Source organism: Propithecus coquereli, unplaced genomic scaffold (assembly GCF_000956105.1).
Source record: "Propithecus coquereli isolate 6110/MARCELLA unplaced genomic scaffold, Pcoq_1.0 Scaffold113, whole genome shotgun sequence".
NCBI lineage: Eukaryota > Metazoa > Chordata > Mammalia > Primates > Indriidae > Propithecus > Propithecus coquereli.
In genome coordinates, this window is record NW_012135303.1 from 4,815,927 (window position 1) to 4,831,960 (window position 16,034).

The window sequence follows — 16,034 nt, forward strand, 5'->3', positions numbered from 1 at the left end:
TAGAGGGATCACTAGAGGCCAGAAGTTCAAGACCACCCTGAGCAACACTGTGAGACCTTGTCTCTACAAAAAATAGAAAAATTTGTTCGATGTGGCGACACACGCCTGTAGTCTCGACTACTTGGGAGGGAGGCTGAGGCAGGAGGATCCTTTGAGCCCAGGAGTTTGAAATTATAGTGAGCTATGATGATGCCACTGTACTCTAGCCTATGGGCAACACAATGAGACCCTGTCTCAAAAAAAAAAAAACAAAAACAAAAACTGAGACTTCACTATTCTTTCTTTAGTTTATATATTACATATATTTTGCCTTCTCATTAACTATCCTTCACAACACATTTTTCCTACTTAAATACTTGGGTTAATTTCACTAATATTTGGTCCTTCTTCCTTTCTGATTTTGCTACTGATTTTATTCTCCTTGTGCTAGATTATAAGAGCTTTTTACAACTATTGATAATATTAATGATTTGTCTGCCATATGTTAAATGATTTTCTCAGTTTGCAATTTATCTTTTATTTTTATAACTTTTAACTTTCTAAAAATTTCTTTCTGAGGAAAATCCTTCCATAGCTTTACGGTTTCTATTTTTGCTTCCAGGTATAGAAAAGCCTCTCCTATCAAACTTGAATTCATATTTATTTTCTTCTTATTTTGTATGATTTCCTTTTTTATATTAGAATCCATCTAGAATTTATTTTAGAGAATGGTATAAAGTAGGATATGCCTTTATTTTTTCCCCAAATAGGATGGACTTGGGTCCATCTTCTTTTAAAGAAATAATATAAATTCTTTCCTATGTGAAATGCTACTTTTCTATTAATGTCTTCAAGTTTCTAAGTCTGTTTAGGGTCCAGTGTGGTCCACTGAGCTAATACTGTTATTTTTAATAAAAACCTAATTTTTATAAAATAATTTCAATAACCAATTATACAAAATGATAATATGCTTGCTGTTAGCCAGTTAATTGATATTATCATTCTTTTGCACAAAGTTTGAAATATGAATCTCTAACCTTGATGCTATTTAGTCTCAATTATCCTTGGTAATCTAAAAAATGACATTACTTATATATAAATTCTACTTACCTCAGAAAGACTGCTCATTTCAATTGCAGTTATCAAATTATTGTTCATGAGAGCTTCTATTTCTAAAAGCTTCTTATTCTGTAGATGTAAAATAAAGACCCCTCATAATCAGTTAAAGCTTGGAGTTTATTATAATACCATGCATTTATGAATACCATCAGTGTGAGAAAAATTAGAAAATAATTGAAATCGCATTGAGCTAAAAATCAAGATCACTTTGAGCTAAAAAGGTATGAATCAAATAGCCACACACACACACACACACACACACACACACACACATTTTAAATGCTTTTGAACTACCAATTATAAATTTTCCCAAAAACATTTTTCTATCTTCTCAATAAAATATCACATGGCAAGAGAATATAGTTTGTCAATCACAGGAATTTAACACTCAAGTACAGTTGGTCATTTTTCCATTTTAAATTAAGTTCTACTCATTTTGGATCTAAATCTACAGTTGCAGCCTAGCTAATCATTGGCTTTCACTGCCCTATCTATGGATAGAGTTAGAAGTTGTAAGGAAAAGCAACAACTATTGTCTTCATTCTATTTGGCTTGTACCCAACAAAATGCTGAAATTTAAGGAGAATACAAACACTCTGGAACTCCCCTCCTGTCAATACACTGGAAGAATTATGCCTATCTTTTAAAAATATATTAATGTACCAAGCTTTGCTTATGATAAGCAAGCAAATGTTGATCAAGGTATTATACTGGTTTGCACAGCACACAAGCACACATTTAAAATGACTTAAGACACCCATTTTATTACCCATTAACAGTTTATCCTTTAACATAGATTTACATGGCATACTGACTTTCAATAATTTTTCACAATTGAAGATCTGAAAAAACATTTTTAGAGCTTGAATATTAACAATAATATAGCTAAAACATTTGAGTTATAATTTAGAATTCAAAAGCAATACAGCTTCCATACCAAGTTATTTAGCTTCATGCGAAGAAATGTGTTCTCAAAATTCAGTTTCTCTACTTCTTTTTGCAATAGCATTTTTTCAGTTGCAATTCTTCGAGAATTCTCTTTTTCTCTACTAAGAGCCTGAGCTAATGCCCTGTTGTTGTGCTTTAAAGAGATTTTGAAAATAGAAGAATTGTCTGTAAAAAGATATTTAAATGAATTAATATTGAACTGGACAGTATCCCTTAATAAATTTTCATATTCCTTAGTAAAACTATTTTAGACAAAATGCATTTTACTTTACATATTTTAACTGAAGGTTGGAAAAGAAGAGAATAACAATACGGATGTAGTTTTGAAAAAAACATACCCAGAGTTTAGAGATGAAAAAATAAAAGCTAGATAGAAGATGAAGAATAAAAGAGTTGTGAGGAATGCAGAATATGTATAAACAGAGTTAGGAATAAGAGGACCATAGTACAGACACAACATTCTAGATAATTATTAATAGATCAGTTACAAAAACTAAATCTTGATACTTGTTGCTCTACCTTCCTTCCTACCTTTGACTAGGAAACAGAATGAAGCTGATTCTGTAGCTCTATGTGGAGATGTCCTATAGGAATCAAGGTAGCCAATCCAATCTATAAAAATTTTAAAGCCAGTTTCTGTGGCTCCAGAACTGAATCAATCAGTTAAGCTCCCAAAGTCTACTTTTCAAACTTTGAGTGAAAGTGAGAGTACTTATTGTAATGTTAGATCATTTAAACTTTGTGGGACCTTTTACCTCCATCTAAAATACCCTACCTCTTATTTCTAGGAATCTATTACAATCTAAACTTTACTTCTTCCCCTTAAAAGTACTACGTAAATATGATTTAAATCATTCTTGAAATGTTTTTCTGTTGGCAGCAAAGAAATCACATTGTGAATTCCTTGGTAAAGCTCAACTTACAGTGTGTTCCCTTAGTATACTTAAAGCCTAATTATATTTTCATAATTTTGATTTACATGTCACTATGTAATAACATATTCCACTGAATGAATGTATAGTATATGTAAAATAAGATGTCTTTTAAATTTATAGTAGATGTTTTATTTGTGGGTCATTTGTGTGTAGTTTATAACTGAATCATCAGACTTTCTTTTTTATCATAAATTATCATTTTTTATAGATATAACAGATTTATTTTTTTAATATAAACTTTTTTAAATTTCAGAATATTATGGGGGTACCAACACTTTGGTTATCTAAATAGCTTTTGTACCACTGGTGAGTCAAAGTTATAAGTGTGTCCATCACCTATATAGTGTGCACTGTACCTGCTAGGTGTGAAATTTACTCATCTCCCACCTGCTGGATTTCTGAATTAGTTTTATAAAATTTAATAATATTTTTAAGTACCCAAGGAAAATCTGGGAATCTAAGAAACAGGGTCCAAAAAAGTACTTTATCTTTGGCACAGAGAAAGTAGTTCAGATAGCCATCCTCGACATAATAAATAGAAATAGACTAGAACCCGTTTAGGATTTCGGAAAAATAAAGGGTCATAGCATTTTCCTGTTGTATTCCTCAAACTCAGCATATTCCCTCTTAATAGGGTGTGTGCCATGGTCTTGCCAAAGGGAGCAGGCAATTGTGGCCCTACAGACCCAGGTAGGAGCAACATGATGATTTACAGACACTTAGGAGGCTTGGTTATTTCATAAGACACACTCAATTATCCCTCATAGGAGCTATATCAACAGGAAATGTTACTACAAGGATACTTCCCCCACTCCTGCTAAGATGGGTATGAACCATTGAGGTAATTTTCAGAAGTAACAAAAATTTATCTTGGAGAGTTTTCCTACCTGCTTTCTTTGCCCTTCCGACACTTTAACTCCAGAATTCAAGAAATTCCATTTCCAAAGAGATCAGTGCTCTCATGATGAGCATTAGCTAGATAAAATCCCCCTCCACAGTACACAATCTGGGTCAACTACCTTTAGGTTACCCATCATCCAGTCACTATAGCATGTCAGAGCAATCTGCTACTCTTTTTAGCTCTTCTCCAGAATAGTCCACATTTGTTTCTTTTTCTTTTTTTTTGTACTGTAGGACTAGCTGTCTTGGCTACCCTTACCTCTCTGCTAAAAATTCAGTTGTCACTCCTGAGGGTAAATCATCAAAACCATCCAACTAATAGGAGTTGAAGGAGATATGGAGGATCAAAGAGAAAAAAGTATAAGATCACAAAATAGTCATTTTAGTAATTTTCTGTGCTTGATAAAATAAGGTAGTAAATATATCAATTGTCCAGAGAAAAGTAAAAATTTGAATGTACTTTAAAAAATCAGTGGCACTTACTTATTATTTTTGTTTTGATTTTTGAAGCAAGAGAAACATTCAACTTAGCAGTCTTTGAAATTCTTTTGTCTTTCACATGTCTCTTAATCCCTGTGGTAAAAAGTGAGCCAGTTTCCATCACTGGGCACTCCATCACTAAAGTGAAAGAAAAAAGAAAGAAATCATAGTATTCATTAACAAAAGAAAAAAGGATAACTGATAAATACATTCTAAAAAGTAACAATCACAACTTAATAATATACTTTGTTTTTATTTATTTGCTTATTTATTTTTTTAGAAACGGGGTCTTGCTGTATCACCCAGGCTGCTCCTGGCCTCAAGTGATCCTCCTATCCTCCCACCTCAGCCTCCCAAGTAGCTGGGACTACAGGCACAAGCCATGAATTTTTCCATTAAGTATATGTATAACCCTTTATATAAAATCTGAAAGTATGAATGTCATCGAAAGTGGTTTAAAGTATAATCCAAAAAGGTAAATAACAATTTTTTCATTCACACCTATACTAATCATCTATGTGCTAGGTGCTAGGCATACCACTAGATGACAGGTTATGGTCTCTGCTCTCATGGAATGCATAGTACAAGGTAGGTATAGACACTGTTTTGATACAATGCAAGAAGTGTAACCTAGAGAGATGTACACAGAGTATAATGGGAGCACAGAAGAGAGTGGCAGGAAATCTTAAACTTATCTGTCTATGAGATTTATGGCCTGTTATAGAAACAGGAAGGAATCATTACATTATAGTATCACAAGAATAATGGCTATAATACATAATGCATAGAAGTGGTTAACTCTGCCTAGGCAGAGGAAAAAAAATCAGAAAAAGGTTCACTGAGAAGGTGCAATTGATGTTGAGCCATGTGCTTGGATAAGACCAACTTCCCAGTCTCCATTCCCTCCCAAGTCTCCTTGCCTCCATCTGAAGAGATCTAGAAAAAACCCTGTCACCTGCACCTGCCTAACCCCCAATACTGAGCCTCTCCACCACTACCTGCCTTGAGTCCATAGGACTAATCTCACTATGTTCTCCATGTCAATCATGAAGAGAATCCCCAGACTCCTAAGGTCACCCTCGTCTCCCTCACTCTAATCCCCCTGCAGCTCTGCATATTCTTCATTTGGTCCTATGGTAGGCTGAAAAATGGCCCCCAAAGATATCAGGTCCCTGTAATTCTAAACCTTATGTGGAAAAAGGGTCATTGCCTATTTGATTAAGTTAATAATCTTATAATGGGGAGATTATCTTGGATTATCCAGCGAGGCCGTAAATACCATCACAAGTGCCCTTACAGGAAAGAGCAGAGATTGGATGCAGCCACAGCCAAGGATTGCCTGCGGCTACCAGAAGCTGAAAGAGGAAAGGAACAGATTCTCCTCCAGAGCATCCAGCGAGTGCAGCCTGGCAGCACCTTGATTTCAGCTCATTGATACTGAGTTTAGACTTCTGACCTCCAGAACTGTGAGAAAATAAAATCCTGTTGCTTTTACGGTAATTTGTTACAGCAGCCAGAGGAAATGAATATAGTCTCCATCTCACCCCTGGGCAACTGGTGAAGTCTTCTGGAACTCACTCCATCATCGATGAAACCTCTATAGCTTTAATCTCTTCTCTGAATGTTCCCTTCCTCTTCTTAAACCAGCCTCTCCCTTGAGGACATAGATTTGCCTGCAGTCCTATCAGGCAGGGGCTGTTTTTTCTCCCACAACCCTCCTAGAGGTCGCACCACATTCAGGCTTGCCAACCATTTGTCCTCTCTCCTCCCTAAAAATTCCCAGTCTGAAATATAATGTTATTATCCCTCATTGCTATTGTCAACTACCAACCCCTGGGTCACTCCTCTATTCCTTGATAATTTCACATCCTGTCTCACTGTTCTTCTCTCTGAAAACACTGAAGCAAACCGTAGAGAACTTTCTCAAAACTCCCATTACAATCACCTTCTCTCCTGTTGTTACGGATAAACTGTGTTCCTATCTAAGGCCAAATTTGCTTTACTTAGATAAGGATTCTGTGCACTGGATCCCATGTCTTCCTGCCTCCTCACAGATGTCAGTCCATCGATTCTCTCCTCTACATCACCAATTTTTTTCTTCTCCACTGGATCATTCTCATCAACACAGAAACAAATTGCTATTTCCCTTACCTTGAAGAATCCTCTTTTGTTCTCTCTTCTTCCTCAGGCTACCACTCCAATTCTCTGCAGACCTTTACACACAACTCCTTAAAAGAACCGTCTACACTCAAGTTTCCAATTCTCTCATAAACTTACTTTAATCTGGCTTTCATTCCAATTATTCCACCAAAACTGCTTTTGCAAGGTTTCTAAGAACCTCCACGCTGCTAAATCTAATGGTCAATCCTCAGACCTCTTCTAACTTGACCAGCAGCATTAGATATGGTTAATTTCTCCTTCCTCAAAAATGATCTTTCCTTGGCTTCCAGAACACCATACTCCTGGATTTTTTCCTACCTAAATGTAAGGGTGGCCTTGCTGAAATAATAGGAAAAGATCTAATCCCGTAATTTTCTAACAACAGCTAAAGATCAATCTTCAGCTCTCCCTACTCTTTGCTGTTGCTGGGACTCTGTTTTCACAAACACCTGAAAAAAGCCCAGAAAGGAAATATAAATCTTTCTCTTTAAGTTCACCAGCTCATAGCCTTTAGAATTTGTTTCTGTGTAGCCTAAAAGTGTTCCCGAGAAGCTCCCGGACCAGACAACAGGGACGTAAACTCCAGGCCTTCTTTCCTGCCCAAAACCATATCTCAGGGGCAAAAATCACATCCCCTGTGATAGGCCTGACTATATCTCAGAGATAAGCAAGTCTCCAGGAACAGAAGACACAAGAAAGATGGACAACTGATGTCTGGAGACGGCCCGCTAATATGGCTGCTGGCATCTCCCTTCTCTTTCTTTGGGATGCTATGCCATCTCACTGCTCTCTTCTACTCCTCCCTTTTCTCTCTCTCTCTCATTCTCTCTGTCCTTCTAAAGGGTAAAATAAACTTTTTACATTTACATCTGAATTTCTGCATGAGAAATCTTTCTCCACCCGCGCCATGAGCACCTACTAGCCTTTCCACCCTAACACTAACTACCTGTTCCTTTTCAGTCTCTTTTAAAGGTTCTTCCAACGTATAACAGGTTCTCTCCTTAGACCTCCTTTATGTACACGCCTCCCTTTGGTGAGTTCACAGTTTCATGGCTTAAAATATGACTTAGGTGCCAAGATTTATGTCCACAGTTTGGATCTCTTTCCTGGATTCACATATCCAACTTTCTAGTCCACAATTCTACTTGACTAAAATAGATGCATCAGATTTAAACCTGCTTCAAACTGTAACAGAGGGAATGGGCTGTCAAAAAAAATGGCAAAATGATTCTCTGTGTTTTTAAAACATCTTCCACTCCTTTTTGAAAACTAAAACCTGCATCTATGCCTCAGGCCAGTGGTTGAGAGGGGCAGGGTAAGTTTTTCGTTATTTGTGCTTCAGGAGATAGGACAGATCAAAATCACCAAATGTAGTTGACAGCAGTCGCCAGAAGCTGAATGGCCTCCCTTTAAAAGCTCCCTATTTCTACTTATTATTAGGATGATGGCATTTCCTTCTCCTTAAACCACTTTTCTTTTGATGTGACCTCTAGGACAAGTGCCGAGTTGAGTTTTCCCAGTAACAAAGCCTGCTTCACTCAGAGCCTTTCCCACTTCAGTTAATGACAACTCCATCCCTCAGCCAAAAACCTCTCTCACATCCCAGTTTACCATCACAATATATTTATAATCTGACCACCTCTCAGTATGTCCACGGCTACCAACCTAGTCCAAGGCACTATCATGTCTTACCTGAAATTTTGCAACAGGCTTTGTCTCCCTACTTCCACTGCCAAAGCTCTAAGATGATGTTTCTCACTTCTCTCCAAAGTGCTTACAGTGGTCCAGAAGTCTCCACCATCTGCTCTTCTTCCATTTCTCTAATTTGAACTCCTCCTTCTCTCCCCCTAGCTCATTCCCCTCCATCACACTGGGCACCAAGATTTGTTCCTGGCATCTGCCAGGCATTAATCAGCCTCACGTCCTTTGTATTGGTTATTCTCCATTTAGGATAAATACTTTCTGTTTAGAAACTTCTTCCAGATATACAAATGGCTCATTCACTCTCCTTCAAATCTTTGTTCAAATGTCACCTTCTCAGTGAGGTCATTTAACTGTAGCTCCTTCCCCTAGCAAGTCTGATCACTCGTACCTTTTTCTGTTTTTTTCCATAGCATTTAGCTCACTAACATACTACAGAATTTACTCATCAGCTATCTTCCTCAACTAGAGTTTAAAGTCCATGAGGTTATGTATTTTTATCTGTTTTATTCACTGATATATATCCCAGCTCATAAAACAGTTCATGGCAAGTGATATGAACTGAGTAAAATTTGTTGAATGAGTAAGTCTTAAAATCTAAGAACTTGTCAGGCATCAAGATTAGGAAGGGTACTCCAGGAAGAAAGAATAGCATGTGTAAATGCATGAAACTTGAACATTAAGAAAATAGAAATGGTCCCTGATGCTGGAATGCCATCACCCTATTTCTCTGCTTCCCTTTATAGAAAAACTCCTTTAGAGTTGTTTATACTTGCTGTCTCCAAATCATCTCCTAGTCTCTCCTGATCCACTAAAAAGAAATTTTTGCTCTCACCACTACTCTATGGAAACTGTTAAATAAGGTCACTAAATTACCATTTTGTTAAATTAAGTTCAGTGGTCTAGGCCCAGTTTTACTTTTACTTGATCTGTGAGCAGCATTTAATGTCAGATCATTCCCTCTTTTTGAACCAGTTTCTTCACTTGGCTTCCAAAACAGCACATTCTTCTAGGTTTTCTCTTGCCTCACAGACCACTTCCTCTCAGGCTCTTTTGTTGGTTATTCTTCATCTCTCTAACCTCTTATCTCTGGAGTGCCCCAGATCTCAGTCTTTGGACCTTATCTCTTTTCTGTTTATTTATTTATACACACACACACAGACACACACACACACACACACACACACACACACACATCTATATATTCCCTGGGGCTATCAGCCAGTGTCCTGGCTTTTAAATCTAAATGCCAGTGACTCTCAAATTTATATTCTCAATCTAGACATCTCCCTTGAACTCCAGAATTATTCATCCAACTGCCCACTCCTCATCTCTAACTTGGATGTCTACTATGCATCTCAAATTTAACATGTCCTAAACTTCCCCCACCCCAAACCTGCTCCACCATGTCCTCCCCATCTCACTTAATGTCATCTCCATCCTTCCAGTTGCTCAGGTCAGAAACTTCTCTTTCTTTCACAGCCCACATCTACTCTATCATCAATCATGCTGGCTCAACTTTCACAACATATCCACACGGGACACTTACTGCTATTTCGACTGCTACCACTCTGATCCAAGTTGCCATTCTCTCTCATGTACATTATTACTATAGCTACTGTGAACTAAAATAAAATGTTAAGGCTCATCCCCAACCAGCTGACTGAATGGACCCCCACGTGGCCAAAGAAAGATCCTAAAACTAAATTGCCTGCCAGGAGGAGGAAGGTCAGACATGCCTCATCATGTCCCCCTCCCTTCTTGGGGACATCCTTTGTAATCCATCAATAGGCCTAAGGGTATTCAAGACAAACCTGCAGGTCCTCAGTTTATACAACAAATATATGTCTGGTGGCTTATCTCAGATTAAAAGCTTCTTATTTAAAACATTCCAAGCCTCTAGAAAAAGCTTCATGTCTTTAACCAATTATAAGTCAAAGAATTTTTAAACCCACCTATAACTTGTAAGCCCCCCACTTCGAGATGGCCCACCTTTTTGGGCCAAACCAATGTATGCCTCCCACATATTGATTTATGACTTTACCTGTAACCCCTGTCTCCCTGAAATGTATAAAACCAAACTGTAACCCAGCCACACCGAGTCCACTTGCTCAAGGCTTCTTGGGTGTGGCTCCGGGTAATGGTTCTCAAATTTGGCTCAGACTAAATCTCTTTAAAATTATTTTACAGAGTTTGGCTTTTTTTTTTCTGTTGACACTACCTAAACAGTGTTCCTGCTTCCATTTTCTACCCACCCCCATCTATTCTCAACCTAGCAACCAAATGAGCCTTTTAAAACTTAAGTAAATTCATGTCACTCCTGTGTGAAAAAATCCTCCAGTAGCTTTCCACCTCACTCAATCTTTACAATGGCCTATAAAGTACTACACAATTTGACACTTCTCCCTTTCCCAATTCCCTATCAGTACACCTTTCTGACCTTTTCACTACTTTTCCTCTTGATTGCTAGGCTCCAGTCACACTGGCCACTTTGAGGTGCTCACAATGCAGAACCTTTGTATTCTTTTTTTCATTTGTTTCAATTCTTCCTTCAAATGATCACAGGGCTTGCTCATTTTCTTCAAGTCTTTGCGCAAATGTCACTTTCTTTTTTGTTTGTTTTTGAGACAGAGTCTTGCTTTTGTTGCCCGCGCTAGAGTGAGTGCAGTGGCGTCAGCCTAGCTCACAGCAACCTCAAACTCCTGGGCTCAAGCGATCCTCCTGCCTCAGCCTCCCGAGTAGCTGGGACTACAGGCGCAAGCCACCATGACTGGCTAATTTTTTATTTCTATTTTTAGTTGACTTGCTAATTTTTTCTATTTTTAGTAGAGACGGGGCCTCGCTCTTGCTCAGAGCTGGTCTCGAACTCCTGAGCTCAAGCGATCCTCCCGCCTCAGCCTCCCAGAGTGCTAGGATTACAGGCATGAGCCACCACGCCCGGCCCACAAATGTCACTTTCTTAGTGAGCCTTCGCAGTCCAAACTACTTAAAATTGCACACCTGCCCCCATTTCCCCTTCCTGTTTTATTTTTCTCCATTAACTTATCCACATCTAACATAAAATCAAATTATTTTCTTATTTATTTATTGTCTGTTTTCTCCTACTAGTAATAAAATGTAAGTTCAACAGGGGCGTGGATTTTTGTCAAGTTTGCTTCTGTATCTTAGTGCCTATAACATTGCCTATCGCATAGCAGCTGCTACATAAACTTTTGTTGAAGAAGTGACTATAGATGAATAGAAGAACTTTCCAAGAGTAAAAATTACTCAGTCTTGGAATGGGTCTCCTTTGAAAGTGTTGAGCAGATGTTGGAAGATGTCAGACAAATAACGGAAAGATGGTTTCAGAAAAAATTGCTACAGTGGGGAAGAAATTGAACCAGGAACCTTTCAACATTAAAGCTCAAAGCTTCTTCTAAAAGTTTTGCCAAAAAGAAATTTTAAAGTCAAAGATCACTATCTATTCCACAGACAGTAGAACATAGGAACACACAGAAATTCCATGCAAATTGTTGCATCTCATACACCTGAAAGGGATGTTGATAAGGAAAACCCCCATCTGTTACTTGGCACATCAGCCACCTGAGACCCCCACCCCTCACAGAAGACCAGCATCAGCATAATACTAACCTATTACCTGGCCCATCAACTAATCTATTACCTGGCACATCAGAATAACACTAAATCTACTACCTGGTGCATCAGCATAACACTAAATCCATTATCTGACACATCAACTAACCTATTACCTGGCGGGCATTAACCACCTGACACCCTACCCCCCAGACCACCACAACTTAATAAAAATGGGAAAAATCGGGTAGATGGGGCTCAGAATTTGGTGGTGAGGCCCCTCTGAGCCCGCCAGCGAATAAACTTCGATTCTCCGACTCTCCATGTGCTGCTCGGTTTGTCCTGGGGACCACTTGCTGTAACAATGCTAACATAGAAACCTAGTCCATCTCCCAAAAAATCCAGTCAGGAATATCAAATCTCATTTTGCTAATTAGGAAACCACGGCTGAACTGCCCTCCCCAATAAGCTGCTTCGTATACACTTCCCTAACTTAATAAATGGCACCATCAATCACCCATCCAAATGTCCATGCCAGAAATCAGGGAGTCTTCCTTAACACTGCCATCACTCCTCATATTAATGACCTCACCAAGTGGCACTTATGGAGCCAGAACCAGGTCTTTGGAGTACTGTTTCAGGGTGATTTACCATGTAGACACCAAGGTATTACAGATAGAGGTTATAACTATGCTGGAGCCCCAGTTTCAACATTTCGTAGTTATGTGATCCCAAGATCTCTAAATCTCAATTTCCAGATTTATAAAATTATGGAAAATAAGGACATCTTCTCGTAGGGAATAAATGAGCCAATGTATGTACAGTGGCCTGGAACATAGTACTGAATAATATCACCTATTTATTACTATTCTGTAGCTCTTGTCCGGCCAGTATCTCGGCTACCTCTAAATATGAACTATTCAGTTCCACATCCAACTCTCCCGAATTAGATCCCTCACCTAGAAAAATGATCGTCCCTATACTCTACCAAAATCCCACCTGTACATCAAGAAGACTTAAAGTTCTAAGTTCTCCCCCATTTTCCATCACCTCTTCGTCTTCAGCCAGTCTCTCTTTTAAACGAGTTATCCAAAGGAGAAGGCTTCTTCAAGAACTGCAGCAAGCAGTCCCGAACATTCATTCCCTGGTATTTATTGAGCGCTCATAATGAGCTAGAAACTATTCTAGAAGCAGAAAGTAAAGCAGTCAAAAAGACAGAAATCCTTTCCCTGAAGCAACTGACCTTCTAATTAGGGGCTCATCCCCCCCCCCCCCCCCGCGCCCAGCCGGGCGCTCAAATCGCGGAGACAAGAGGCAGCGACTCAGATCAAAAACAGCAACTCCGCCAAACAAGCCCTCAGAGCCCGAGAAGGGCCTGCGGTCCGGGATCTGGGAGGGCAGAGGGCAGGCCAGAGACCGCGGCGGACAGCGCCAAGAGGCCCGGCAGAGGTCCTTGTCTGGCAGACAAGGGCGGCCACACCTAATGTCACAGGTCACCGACTTACCCCTCTCTGAGAGTGGGGCACCACCACCCAGCTCCCGGAGCTCGGCGAGGAGCCGCCACCGCGGCTCGGATTTAAACTCTGTAGCAGCCGTTACCGGTTGGTACATCAGCCAATCAGGACCCGAAAAGGCGGCGCAAAGGAGAGTGGTTGTCAGGAAGTGGGAGGCGGAAGGGGCGGGACCCCGCTGTGGGAGCTGGAGGGGGCGTGGCCAGGCGAGCCAGGGGTGTCCCGGCCTGTGAGAAAGGGCCATCCTGGGCCTTAAGCAGACGGCGGTCGGCTGTTTCCTGAAGCCTTGAAGAAAAAGAAAACAAAAATGCTTTTATCAGGCAGATGTCTAAAAGGCTTGACAGACAGCTTAAGTCTTTAGAAGGCTTATGTTTATGACATTGCTGTGAGACTGCCCGCCCACATCTTACTTCTTCTGTATCCTTGCGTTGTATCCAGTTGTGATGCCAGCACCTTTATTAAATTTTCACTTAAAAGCCATCCCCATTTTTCTTTTAACTTTATTAGGGAAAAGTAGCAATGACATTTTGTTGAAAACCCTGGATTTCATTAATATTTGGGTCTTGTACTAATGGTCTTTTTTAGCTGAATATATTAGAATGGCATTTTCCATAATGGACAACTACATTTTAAAAATGTTTTATTCACTTTATGTTCCATGTCAATTCGCTTAGTTTTCTTTCACAAAAGACTTTCATGATTTATACAAAGAATTTGGAGAAACGATACATAAGGTAAAGTTCCTCTTTGTATACCATTAGACTGAAAATGAAAATAGCTTGTTAAATCAGGCCGTAATAATTGATTAAATAGTAATTCAGTCAACTTAACATTGTCATCAATTTTTTGTTCATTTGGGGACATTTGAGAATCATAACTTTCCATTTTACTTTAGAGAATCTAGACAAATGATTCAAAACACATGCTTCTGAGTTAAGACCTTTTATTCCAATGTATTTCAAGATCAGTTTCCAAACAGATCTGGTTACATGAATCTTGTGTAAAGAGAACAGTATTTACTGATTGGCCAAGCTGCTAAAATTACAGAGTACGGTAAAACAAAAATTTCAATAATAGTGGTTTAGAATATAATATACTATTATAGAAATTTCTGGATACCTAGGAGTTAACTAGCACTATATCCTACATCTTGTTTACCCAGCCTGACACATTAAATGCTCAATGCATGTTATATGTTTCTTTAAATGAACCTTGTAATGGCTCTGCCATTTAATGGTTATTTAATCTTGGCCAAGCCACTTAATCTCTCTGGGCTTCTCATTTGTAAAATAGAGGTTAATGACAACATCCAATATATTTTTATGATGGCTCCAATCAGCAGATCCTTTTGTTCCAACACAATAATATTGCTTTCTTCCCAACTGACTCATTTTGTAGCTACAACTTCAAAACCAAAACAAATAGAAAAGGGAGACAGGAAAGTCAGAGGTAGGAGATGATAAAAAGAGTATCAAGGCATGAATACCAACACCTCTTTTTTTAAAAAGTGATGTCTTAGAGCAGTTGAGAGGATATAGCTGCTTTGTAAATTGTAAAAACCTCCTGAAATACAAATTGTTATCATACATAACCATAAACCTAAAAAATATAATTAATTGGGCTGAATTTAATCTGATCTCAGCTGGCTTTTCAGTCATTTGCCTTTTGCCTCTTGGTATAATGGGTAGAGGCAGAAACCCTGGATTAGAAGTCTGGAGATATAGTTAATTGTGGCTCAGCTATTACCTGTGTGATTCCTTGTTGAAAGTTCCTTATCTATAAAAACAAAACAGTTAAATTAAATGAGTTCACAGTCCTATTGTGATACTCTCCTGCACAAGGTACTGATTTGTGCTCTCCTGTTTTCCTTTATTCTTATACTCATTAATTGCCTAATTTTTTCTACCTAAGTGTAGATTTCGGTCAATTAAAATTTGATTATCCTGACCCACAATCCCCCACACCAAAAAGGAGAAAGGAAGGGAAAAAATCCTCTTTAACATATCAGCCTTACTAAAAGAAAAATCATCCAAGAAAAACAGTCCCTGAGCAAGAGCCAAGTAAAAGACACTGCAAATCAATAAGCCAATAAAACAAAGTAGAAATAGTGTACTTACGTTTTATTAAACCATCTGATCTGATCATCTGTACCAGTCTGGCAGGTTGAATTGCACCAAGAAAAATTAACCCAGGATAATAGAAGCAGAAAAGGACATTGTGTGGTTTAAAGCATTTCTCGGTAGGATAGAGGTATAAGCTTGGAAAACAAGGGGGCCTTGGCAGCAGACAAGGACCTAACCACAGCCATGCTACTGAAAGAGCCCTGTGAGGGTGCTCCTGATCTTACAGAGCCAACAACAGTGGTACTAGATACTGCCCCTGGGACCACCGCTGCTGCTGCCTCTGGAACAAGTGGGCATGTCTGTGCTGCAGTTCCCCCATCCCTGCAGCTGGGCATCACTAGCTCCCCTTGCTAGACCTGCATTGGGTGTGTCTGACTGGTCAAGCCTGAATCATATGCTACAAGGGAGCTAGCTAGCTGCTCCCTAGCTGAAAGGGAGTCCTGAACAGCCTGTATCTGGCTTTTTTTTTTTTTTTGACTTCTTAGTGAGAGTCAATGTCTGCCTGGGCCTCTTGAGAAAGTGGGAGAAGTGGTTTGTTATCTCCCACTTCAGTTTTGAGGCATGGCATCCATCAAGCTAATTTCTTCATGTTGCCTGCTTGCCAA

At 39.1% G+C, this 16,034-nt stretch overlaps 1 protein-coding gene across 1 annotated transcript in view; it reads right to left on the bottom strand.

The window, feature by feature from the left end:
• Positions 1–13,408, bottom strand: part of SGOL2 (shugoshin-like 2 (S. pombe)) — a 69,209-nt gene extending 55,801 nt beyond the window's left edge. Inside the window, exons 1-4 of the mRNA XM_012655463.1 lie at positions 13,301–13,408; positions 4,365–4,499; positions 2,036–2,211; positions 1,090–1,167 (exon numbers count right to left, since the gene is read on the bottom strand). Of these exons, the coding sequence (XP_012510917.1) occupies positions 1,090–1,167; positions 2,036–2,211; positions 4,365–4,499; positions 13,301–13,406 (495 nt within the window). The 5' untranslated portion in view covers positions 13,407–13,408. The remainder of the gene's footprint in view (positions 1–1,089; positions 1,168–2,035; positions 2,212–4,364; positions 4,500–13,300) is intronic.
• Positions 13,409–16,034: the final 2,626 nt, after the last annotated feature.